Source organism: Colobus angolensis, unplaced genomic scaffold (assembly GCF_000951035.1).
Source record: "Colobus angolensis palliatus isolate OR3802 unplaced genomic scaffold, Cang.pa_1.0 Scaffold36, whole genome shotgun sequence".
NCBI lineage: Eukaryota > Metazoa > Chordata > Mammalia > Primates > Cercopithecidae > Colobus > Colobus angolensis.
In genome coordinates this window covers 7949177-7961648 of record NW_012116932.1, presented here as the reverse complement: position 1 = coordinate 7961648, position 12472 = coordinate 7949177, and the positions used below count along the sequence as shown (strand labels likewise).

The window sequence follows — 12472 nt, the reverse complement described above, 5'->3', positions numbered from 1 at the left end:
AAAAAGGCGCACCACATATATTCTTATTTATCAAGAATTGCAATTACTGAAAGCCAATGTTCTGCAGTGTATTTGCCATACTAATAAGCAATTTACTTACATTCAGTAAATCCTCACAACCACCCTGAAGAACTGGTACTGTATTTCTAATTTGCCTTTGATAAAGAAGCTAATGCTGAAAGGTTATATAATCTGCCCAAACCAACAAAAATAGAGAACCCTGACTCCAAAAGCCCAGGCTCTTAACCGCTTTTAGTCTTGCCTCCCAGAACTTAAGTTCACTTCTAGTACCAATATTTAATAGGCCAACAAATAATCTAACCCTCTCTAACTTCCTGGTTTACAAAACACGCACCAATTTCAGAGCTAAGAGTAACGAGGAAATCTCAAGAGTCTTTCTTACCTAGATTCAGATCTGGACCTGGACTTTGATCTGGAACGCCTGGAATCTTCCTTGGAGCGAGACCTTGCAGGGGTATGCCTTGCAGATTTCCCCGATCCGTGAGCACTTCCACTTCTGGAAGCAGAACGGGATTCCTACACGTAGATGTTAAAAGTTTAATTTGCACACTTTCTGGGCAACTTTAAAAACAAATAAGCTGCTGTGAGATAAATGGCGAGGGACAGCAATCCCCTTCCAAGATAAGAAAATATAGGTAAGGGCAGGAACTGAATACACCTGGTGTTAATAGTTTCATTGCTCCAAATGACATAAGTCAATTAACTTGTCCTTTCTTCCACCTTTTTGGAGCAGGGATAAGAATTATCTGACCCCACTTCCTTCAGAAAGGGGTGCCAAAGTCAAGCAGTTAAGGGAACTGTCCAAGGACTGTGTTTCAGAATGTTACTCCATAAAGACTAGGGTGAGACGGAACCTTATTAACTATGACACCTATACTTTATACCTATTTCAATCAAGTTGCAATCAATAAAACAAACCCTATAAAATTTATATAATTTACTTAAAAAAATAGACCTTGACCTTTCAAGTTATTATTCATAATTCAGTGATAAAAGAGATAAAGATGATGATCTCAGTTTCAAATCCTAGAGAAAGGCAGAAACCTAGTGGAAAGCAAAGGCTAGCTTGAAAGACACTAAACCCTGTAAAACCCTATTGCATCTAGCCATGGTGGGAGGCCCCCTAAAAAACTGAAAGCAACCAGATGGAGCTATAACAGAACAGCGAACTACACACAAATAAGAGTAGATATCAGAGATCCTTCACAGTTTCTCCAGCTAAATGGAGACGAGCCAGGGCAAACTTACGGGAAACCAGGAATTAACCTAACTTACCTAGTTAACTTAAGCACACATTAAAACCAGGGCAGCTAAATCAGGAGCTCCTAATCTAGGGCCCAGGAAGCGAAAGAGAACAGAAACTACATACAAAAGCCAAAGCTTTCCCAATCAAAACTGGGATTGGCTGGCATGTTAAGGGGTGGGGGGATCTGTAACGAAAAATAGCAAAGGAATGGCTAACCAGGACAACTAGGTCATCAACGAGTTAAAGACACATAGTCCAAATTAATCAACAAGAGGTATATTAAGTAATGAAACCAAGGAAAAGTTCTGCCAAGGCACCAAAACAGTAGATGAGGAAGGGACAGAACCTACTTACTCCCCATCAGTCTGATAGATAAAATTATCAAATAAGGCAACCTTTATTTTAGGTTAACCAACTTAGACAAAATGTAGCCTGGTGAGCCTTTCTACTCAAGAGAGCAGAAATAGCAAGACTCACAAGGAAGCAGTATTACAATAAGTCACTATATGGCATGAATCAAAGGTGAAGCTTCCAGATAAAATTTAATCACAAGAGATTTCCTTGTGTGACACATCTTCAGAGTATTCTGGACATTCTTGAAAGGATAGAAGATAGAGGATTATTTTAAATTACACCTCAAAACACTTTAGAAGATAGTTTTGTGGTTTACAGCGTAACAGAGAAAATTTGGAGGATCCTTTGATGCTCAGGGAAAAAAATGCATAATGTAACACAAAAGAGACAAATTAAGGTTTGAGGTTTAACAGAGAAGGAAAGGCTAACTCATCCAGTAAAATGAGTTCAAGGCCATTATAAAACATTGGTGAGGTGACATGAAATGTGACAGCCTTTCCCCTCTACCTCCCTCCATGAATGACTGTAAAGAGATTAAAAGAAAAATACGATACCCTTCTTTATTAGTGAGGACAGCTGCCTTTAACATCAAGAAATGGTTAAAGGCTGTAGCGATGCTCTGGGGATTCCAATAAATAACAATCCCTTGGAGTTCCCTATCAAGTATTCTGAGACTCAAAAATGAGGGTGTAATTTTTGCTACTTTTACCACAGGCAAAAATTAATACAGGTGAGAAGATAGAAATGGGGATCCCAAAAGTTGCTAAACGCCTGTTTACTCCAACACTAGAAGATTACCTCAATGGAAGGGAAAGCAGAATATGGATGTTTCACATTAACAGTTAAAAGACTACCAATAAAGTAACTGTAGTTAACAGAAATCAGTCGGCCCAGGAATCTGAGTATAAAGGAAGAATGGGTCAAGTCAAGATCCTCTTTAATAAGCTCCTGGCTTTATTTAACAGAAAAGCCTTTATTCTAAGCTAAGATGTTTCAGCAGCCTGTCCACTGAGGGAAGAGATACTACTCCTAACCTACAAAATAAGACTTAATGAAGTTTTCTCCTTAAATTCCAGCAGATCACAGATACAATATTTGGGAAACCACAGTTTTCACTCAGCCTCCAAAACTAACGAACTACGCAGATATATTTTGTAAGCAATCATTTCTTAGGCCAGGAATAAAGGAAATACCAGAATGCAAAGGCTTGGCTTCCTTTTCTATACTGACACGTGTTTGGGATAGCACCTAAACGTCTCCACCTTTATCAGTGACATTTTCTTAAAAAAGTTAAAGCCTTCTGAAGTTATTTTGGCCATTTAACTGGCTGGGAAATACATATGCAAGGAAATAAATAAAGCTTGTCTACAAAAAAATAAGACCTAAAATTAGCACCCAAATCGAAAACATAATGTTAACTTTAAATATTAATGCAGACAGGCAAATCTGCAAAACCAGTTGGGGAAAACCCTAAATCTAAGGATACTTCAAATTCCACTGTTAGGGCTGACATGGTCAACACATTAAAACCACACCAAGAGACAGAACTGGACACCACTGCCTCACGAAAAGGGACCATGAACCGAAAATTAGCGTGAGTAAAGCCAAAATTTCCCTGCAAAATGCTCAGGGAATCAATCAAGCTCTCACAGACTGGATCTCAGCCACATCCTAATACAAAACCTGCAGGGAATACATCAAGTAAAAATGCAGCACACTTAGCCTTCCAACAAAATAATCTACATCTCCCTATTCTGAGAACAGCAACCACCTTACAAAAACGTATTTGAAAGAAGGAATCACCATCCAATCCCTGTATTATTTTAAAAACGGAATGTAGTTTATTAGATTTAAAACAGAGGCTCATAAACATAGGTATGCACTAAACGTCTACAGCATTTTCAAATACAAGAACTCTGAACTGGAGTCTGTTTTTAGGTGGCCTGGAATTGGGCATCTGCATCTCTTAAAACACTATTTAATAATCATACTAATTAAGTCTGACATCCTTGACTTAGTCAACTTCAGAAGTTACATGCTTCCTACTGATTTTTTCTCTCTTGGCAAAGGTTACCTTCCTGAAACGCTGTCATCCCAACTTCCTTGCTTTGACTCCCCCTAGCTTTAATCAGACCTCTGATTAAGGTGGTCTTTCACACACTGCCTGTTCTCAGGAACAGAAGCCAGCCTCCTCTTCATCTTCCCTATGGTCCGAGGAGGAGACACACTAGGATCCACAGATGCTTTGGTCAAGGGGGAAAACAAAAACAAATGGACACAATAGTCCACTAGTAATGTTTTCTCACCTTAAGTCTATCCAGCTTGGGTCATAACCGGATTCCAAATTGCTTTCTTTCCTTTAGTGGGCTGGGGGTTAAGAGGTATTTTCCTCTTTTGCACCCCAAGGACTTGTCAGGTTTCTTGATAAAAGCAATCCATGGGCTTGGAATTAAAATGTAATATTCGTTCACATCACTTTTACCTCAGCTTCCTGCTTGCTCTTTGAGTAATTTGGAACATAAAAGTAACATTTATGTTATCATTAGTTTATCTATGGCAAGAAATCTGACAAAGGAATGCAAAACTTCTTATGAGAAAATTTTCTTCTGCTTGCAAGATACAGAAATAAACAGGCCTGAAAGCATCAGAAAATGGATTCTCTAAGAAATGCCATTTAAGTCACTTTCTCCAAGAGCATGAAGACCTGACAACTCTCAGAGAAAGTTTATTTCAGGAAGAACTGTATGAGATGATACTCTCGGCATTCTCAATTGGGTAGAAAACTGTTGGCCGGCTACTACTGGATATTATTTTGATGTGTGTACTTGTCTCACCCAACGGAGAGTAACAACATTACAACAATCACTTGACCCTTCTACTCAGCTAAAACAAAACACACAGAAAAGGAAGAGACAGTTTTTGGGTTGAATTTCTCAGTAAGTGGTAGGGATGGGTAACCAGAATAAGGCTACTTTGTAACCTATACCTCTAATATTACAATAACTAAATGTTGATAGCAGAAAAGGAGAAACAGGAATGAAAGCATCTGCTACTACTGCAATTTGTATTAGCTATCCTGTTCACTTGTGTGACCCATCTCTTCTAAGGGGAAGCTACTGTATTTTATCAGTAACCCTAGTCAATCAGCTGGAATAGGCATTAAACAGAAACAGAATTTGAAAAACCATCCCTGTGTATTTAGCAAATATGCATCTTAAATTTAGGGCCCAAATGCTCATAGATTTCCACTACCTGCCATATAGAAAAAACTAACACACTAATGCCAAAGGGAACTATTCTATTCAATGCTTTGTTTGGATTTTGGGGGTTTGGTTCCATAACCATCTTGGTGACATTCTTTTGAAAATCATTTAACAGAAAACATTCTACTACACATTACTCAGTACTGAAGGAAAGGGATCAGTGCAATCTAAGAGTCCAGGGAGGTGGCAAAGACCACTAGTTCCAACCCTGGAGGTATTCACTCATGCCCCAGGACCAGCAACATTAGATAGGTAAAAAGTTTATCTAGAGAGGACAACATGAAGCCCACTGTTACCCATGCTGGAGATCTCATTGCTGCCTGGTGCTTGACTACTAAATATTGTTTTTTAAAAATTGCATTTCAATCATTTGACTAAGCAGTTAAAATCAGAATTACCTAATTTAAACGTTTCCCCTGGAAGGCACTTCTTTACCCTGTATATATTTTCTTCTATTAAACAAATAATGCATGCATGTTTAGCAAAATATACAGGGACACATAAACAGACTAGTAATTACTTAGCGTAGTGCTTTCTGATTCCAGATTACTTCTTATCTTAACTTCATTTTTATTTCTTTTCTTCATTCTTCCGTTTCAAATTCTGACTTCTTTCATCTTCCCCACTTCACACAAATTGCTCAATATTCTACAAGTGGGACTTCTGGTCTGATAATTAGCATGCATTCTTTCTTTTATTTTTTCAAATTTCAGCTTCACTTATTCCTGAGCTTCAAATACTCATTTATAAAACTTGTCAAATGACGACTTCCGCATTTTCCTTCTTCAACATTAACCTTAATAGAAAAAGAACAGGATGAAGAATATTTTAAAACTCCAGGATAAAATCCAGTGCCAAAACTGAAACTAGAAAAAAAAAATCCCTTTGTTGATTTGGATTAAAAAAGAAACTAGAATATGCAGCTCAAAAAACTGAAACTACATAGTTTTCTGCTGGTTCTAGAATATATGGTAATCAATCTCATTTCTCTACTCCAAATAGATTTATCATGCTTAAGTTGAATGTGAAGTGCGCCACTGAACATTTACTGTTCATTTAACATTTTAAGAACTACTACATTTCACACTTCTTATTATATTCAATAGAAAATAGGTTAAGTGTCAAAAGCACACCTCTAGTCAAAAAGTGACACATTAATACATAAGTGCAAGAAAGGAAAGCACGGACAATTCATTTGTACAAAGGCTCAGGGTTGAAGAGGTTTACAGTATTGTGACTTGTCTAGGTAGGATAAAGAAACGTATTTAGCGTCACACACTTTTGTACTTAAGAGTACTTAAGAGTTCTGTAGAAAGACAGTGTCAAGGAACCTGACAATTTGGAACTGAAGTGTAACCCACCCCCTGAAAAGCTGCTCTAATGGTATATTATAGTATGAATCACAAAAAGACAAAATCAAGTCAACCACCTACACAATATGCCAGTAGCTATGAAGGAAAGCAGAACAAACTTGAATCCAACACTGGTATTTTCGAAGAGTTTTGTTGTACATTTTCCCCCTCAATGAAGAAAATATTAAGTCTTCTGGATGTCCAAAGGAGAAATACTACTTTAAAAGGTGGCACTATTAAAATTATAGCTCACCTCCTCAAATAATTAAAAAGATTGAATATAGCTGATCTCTAAATGTCTGAACACGCTAAACAAAATAAATACTGCCTCCATAAAACATTCTAGTTTTTCTTGTTATCCTACATTTCACCTTGATGATCTTTCATTTTATTGTCAATTATTTCCTCTCTTAGTTTTTCCTCCTGAAAAAAATGTAAGGCTTTGTTAAAAAAATTGCAAGTCTTTATACCTATCTGGGCATAAAGACAACCATTGTTAACCTGGCAAGTGCTGGGATGTCTTTCCTAACAAAAAGGATAATTTCCAGTCTAGTTTTAAAGTCAATTATTTTGTAATCCAAAAATTTTAAAATACATTTTTATTTAAGGGAGTTACAGTAATTGGTTTTCTTTAAATATCCATCACTAAAATGCAATGGGAAATGTTTTCTGGCAGCACAAATGTAATCTTGGAATCAGAATGCCCAAGCAGGTTTCCTTGGGGCCTCCTAAAAGTTCGATACAAATAGGGCACTTAGATGCAGAAGATACAGGAATAGAGGCCATAGCTGTAGCTATCACAACTGTTTCCAATATGGATACCTTCCCGCTGTTATTTAATTACCCCTTCCTAACCTGGTTCCTTCTCTTACAGTTTAAAAACAAAACCATTACTAAATTAATATAAATATTAGATTTATTTCAACTCAGCTAAGTTCGAGTGGCTACTTTATAAAACCAGAAGACCAACTACTGGGCTAGTGTTATGAACATTTAGTTAAGATATCCTAGTTAGAAATAAACAGAAACTTGTCCTATCAACACATTTTTGTTAAAACGTTTCTAGGGGATACAACTGGAATCCATTTAACATTAAACATGCACAAACTCATTAAGGTGACAGACAAGGCAATATTTTAAAAATTGGGAGGGATGGGGAAAAGAAAAACTAATTAATCCTGTTATGGAAACGTCAATGCTCACATCAATATAATAAGGACAAAATGTCTACCAGAAGGGTGAATGGATAGATAAAACCCTCAAAAACTGGAGAATAGTGTCTGGAAAAAACCATCACCTGAAATTAGTTGTAGGCCCGTGCTTACAAAAACTCTCTTGCAAATATAGCAGACTCTTAAATTTACATTCATAAAACATTCAGTACTCCCCAACAAAAGTATTATGTATTTTTTGACTTTCCAGAAGACTATCTTTTAACCTAATTTCTAACCACAAAAATTAAAGAGAAAAAGGGGCCCCTCATCCAAACTGTCACATAACAATCTATGTTGATAACATCAATCTCAGTGTAACCTCCAAAACCCAATTCAAAGCAGAGATTTTGGGGGAATTTCAAGACTGTAGTTTGCTATGGTGAAGAACTTGCTTTGGCTTGCAGTTTAAAAACAATACTAAGTGATTTCAATATCTAATTCTACATATCCCACACCCCCAAATACTAACATGGGTCAAAACACTTAAAATTCCTAAACATCAGTCACCATGCCTTGTTAACAGTCGCATATGTAAAAACACTGATCAACATAAAACATAACGCTAAGGCTCAATAAATATACACAACTGTAGCTCTGTCCTAGTCCTGGGCAAAATAACTATGAAAGCATTAATGTTTACCACCTAGATTTGGGTTTTATTGTAAAGAAAGAAGGAAAAAAGGCTGTGCAAGGCAAATCCCATTAACACTTCCCCCACCATCTAAATTCCTCTTCAACCTTTTGGCAAAACCAGTGGTACTTACCTTATAAAATCACTTGTAATGTCAGCTTGAAAATGTCACGTTCTAGTTCCAGACAATATCCACAATATTAAAGCATTCTTGTTTAAAACCAAGAAAAAAAAAAATTTCAACCTGGTTTCAAGAGACTGATAAACCTAACCAGACTCACAACAATACAATTTCCTATTTGACGATTCAATCTTTTAAAGGAATTTGGTGAGATGGCTACAATTCTTTAGAAAGAAGTAGATTCAGAGATGTTTTGAAAATTAGAATTTAGAGTTTAGGAGCTAAAACCAAGGAATACAAAAAGACATCCCAAGATTAAGCAGAAGAAGAGAAAAACTGCAGAATTTGAAAGGCAGTTTGATGGGTTGGTGTCCAGATGCTGCTATTCATCTCTAATGATAAAGATAATGTGCCTATGTTGCAAACACATCGGTTCTACAAAAATTAACAGCCAGTATTCTATCCGAGTATCTGCTGGGTCAAAACATTTTCTTTAACATCTGGTGCATACATCAGTATCTCCTTAGTTTTTGGATTCCAATAGTAAACACTCACTTGTAGAAACTCATTAAAATGTTGAGGGGGTCACAACATTACACCGAGTGCCAGACCAACATACAAATCTCACACACCCTATACACTGTGACCACTATTGGGCTCTAAACATTACCCTGCACTTCTAAATTTCCTATCAACTTTTTATCCAAGTTCTTGTAATTGTGACTTAACAGCTAGGAGTGCCTCTTTTTACAAAGAAAGGGTGCTAGTGAACCCCTTTACAAAATGCAAGCAATTTGGGGGGAAGAGGCTTGAATCTGGAGATGAAAATGAGATCTTACTTTTGAAAGTGGTTTGGCCAGCTCAGGTTAAGTCTGCTAATTAGACGCCTATATAGTGTAAATCTATTACCTCTGAGATGGGGGAAAAAATAAATCCCACAGACCAACAAGGGATGAGAGACACACCAGTTCTTTAAATGTCATTATATCCACCCAAATGTATTCTACTGAGTGATCAAACTGAGAATAATTTATCCCACACACCCAACCTTATAGGGGAGGGACACAACAACAAACTCCTAGTCACTGGAAAAGGTGGGGCACAGAGGCGTGAGACTGTCTGGATTAGAGACAGATAAAAAAGGGAGAATTTCACTGATTTGAAGAGATTAGTGATTTACATTAAGACCCAGTCCAGAAGCCTGGAGTTGAATGACACTCATTTTTCTGGCTCCAGAGAAGCATCATACCGGCATGTCTAAGATTAAACTGTTCCACTGAGGTTTATGGTTTTCCCAAGCTTGCTTTGGAAGCCTAGACACGTGTTTGATTCAGGTGTGTTCCAACTCTTAAAGGTTCCAATTGGAACACAAACACCAAACACAACAATATGGAAGTACTTCACAACTTTTAAGTTTAGCGATCTCGGCCAGAAAGCGAAGACTCTTACGTAATAAAATAATTTCAATTTTTATCACATTAAGTTAACCTCCCTCTACAATTCAAAGACTGTGAAAAACACAATGTACTTTTACTAGTAAAAAGATAACCAATCAGAAAATTTCAAATTTCTCTCGAACCGAGTCTCAAACTGGAACCCAGTTTCAATTGTTTCCTTTCTCACGTAAAATACACTAATGAACTCTTTGGGCCAATTTTCCATTCTCAAGCATTCTTCACGTGTATTCAACCGAGAGCTCCTTTAGTCAGAAGCCATTTTGTATTTATGAAGGAGTACAAAGGTACTCAGTAATTGTTCTGTTTAGTAACAAAAGACTTTATGACTAGTTTTAACAGATTCAACTGCCAAAGAACAGAAGTCACGACTTTTTAACAACTTTTGAGCTCAATCCCAACTTTGTTACCCAAGAAAGCAAAAACTTAAAAAAAAAAAAATCTGTAACACTCGTGACGTTGCAGTCAGCAGCTTAGGGAAAAACATCAAAACCTAAAAACTCTATGCTCTTCCGAATATGTAAACGCAAGGCTTGATTAGTTTTCAAACCAAATTAAGCAGTTTGGGCTCCAAAATTACACAGGAAACTCAAGCTTCATCACTGAAAATTTCTTCCTAAAATACTCTAACGAATCATCTAAAATCTTAATCAAAAGTTTGCTAAGACATTTAATAATCTTATTTACCTGATAAATCATACTCAGATCTTAAGGTAGCTCTACCAACCAGGGAAAACTTAGGTAACAATTTTTTTTTAAAGCACAAATTATTCCCGGTAACAGCCTCAAAAATCAATTTCTATGGTGCTTTTCTATTACCCTTCTAACAGATTCCTCTTAATTCTAGCAAGCCTCGTATCTTCGCATCATTCAATGCTTTCCGAATCTAATACCCAGAGCCTCACAGACCAGCTACGTATGCTGCTTAAATCCTAGAACTGTCTTGTTCCTGCAATTCAATCAACCCTCACTAAACACCTTTAAAAGGTGGAAACTTAAGGGAAAGAAAAGTGTACCCAACACACGCTGTGGTTCTAAGTATTAGAACGCCTCAAAACAAAGGAAATAACGGCGCCGTAAATTGTTGCCCGCCAATTTCTCCTTCACAATCCCGTGGAAAAGCGATGTCCACAAAATAATCTTAGCGATTTTGTGGTCTAACAGAATACTGATGCAGACTTTTGCCTGGGAAGCCCTTTATCAGAGAAAAGCGCTTCATTTAGGCCAAACACAAAGCCCTCACGCAATACCCTCCACCTAACGGGCCCAAACTTAGTCGGCCTCAGATTAGTTTTCATCTTAAGAGGCCCCAAGGACACCCCAGACTCCCTCCTTTCCGTGGAGGCAAAGACGGTCCTTCGTTAACCTAAACACCGGCCCAAAGACCCCAAAGAACGTCGTCTGTCTCATTCCACCCCACCACGCGACCTTATGAAGCGCGGCCCGCGGTGGGTCGAGCCCGCGTTGCCGCGCGGCTCCTCCGCCATTTTGTGCCTCTGGCAGCGCGCCCAGCCCGCCAGCCCAAGATGGCTGCGGCGGACCTTCGCAGGAGAGCAACGCCGAAGTAAGATATCGCTCCCCTCCCCCAACACCGCGGGGACGCAGCGGCCATTTTCATCTTCCCCCGCTTATAACGGGAAAAACGGCCGTCTCGGGCAGAAGCCACATAAACCCGCCGGTGGCCTCCCTCCTTCACGACCAAAGGCACTAAGGCACTATCCACAAGGGCTTTTTTTGGTTAAAAGCTGTCTCCCTTGCCTGCCCTCCCGGCTTCAGACTTCGGAGCCTAAAACGCCCCTGCCTCCTGGCCCGAGGCCGATGGGCCTAGAAAAAGATGCAAGGAGCTATGACCACACAGCCGCCCCCTACAGCAACTCTACGTACCCGCTCGCCGTAGTTCTGCTCGCCGCTGTCGCTCATGACTCCTGGCTGCTGTCGCCGGTCGATGTGCTTCAATCGAAGCTGCCAACCTCTTGCACCTTCTTTAAGGAGGCTCCGCCGCAGCCCCGCACGACGCTCCGGTCGCCCAGCCGCTCAGAGCCCAACCGCTCCGCACCGCCTCCGCACGGGCTCTAACTCTACCGGATGTGACGCGGCCCTCCTTAGCCAGGCTCCGCCCCTCCCAGAAACGCGCGCTTTCTTGGCCTCGCCCCTCCTCGCTCTGCCTTTCCTCTCCAGCAGTAGTGCGTCCCGCACAGGAAGTGACGTGACCCCGCCCCTCGCAGGGCCCCACCCCCGTTCCTGGCCTCTATGAGGCGGGAAAGCTGGCGTGTCAGTTGGCCGCTGTGGTGGGCGCCACGGGGCCACGGTGATGTCACCAGTCACTTCTGAATCCCTTCTAGAACTTTCCAGGGAACATGTCGAGAGTGCGGGGAGGGAGGAGATGCTGTTTTCCCCAATCTCAATGCCTTTCTCCGCCTTACTAGTTTCTCGTTTTGTGTCTTTGTTAGAGAAGTGAATGTTCGTACACTGGGTTCTTATTTCATTTTGTCTTACTTGTAGATATATCCTTCCTGCATGCGTCTTCGTTTAAAAAAGGTCAGATCGGCCGGGCGTGGTGGCTCACGCCTGTAATCACAGCACTTTGAGAGGCCTAGGTGGGAGGATCACAAAGTCAGGGGTGCAAGACCAGCCTGGCCAATATGGTGAAACCCCGTCTCTACTAAAGATACAAAAAAAATTAGCCAGGAGTGGTGGCACACGCCTGTAGTCCCAGCCACTCCGGAGGCTGAGGCAGGAGAATCGCTTGAACCCGGGAGGCGGAGGTTGCAGTGAGCCGAGATCGCGCCACCGCACTGCAGCCTGGGCGACAGAGC

The 12472-nt window shown here is 39.8% G+C and overlaps 1 protein-coding gene across 1 annotated transcript in view; it reads right to left on the bottom strand.

Moving 5' to 3' along the window:
* Window positions 1-11852, bottom strand: part of TRA2B (transformer 2 beta homolog (Drosophila)) — a 23130-nt gene extending 11278 nt beyond the window's left edge. The window contains 2 exon segments of the mRNA XM_011953422.1: window positions 404-537; window positions 11541-11852. Coding sequence (XP_011808812.1) covers window positions 404-537; window positions 11541-11576 — 170 coding nt within the window. The 5' untranslated portion in view covers window positions 11577-11852.
* Window positions 11853-12472: the final 620 nt, after the last annotated feature.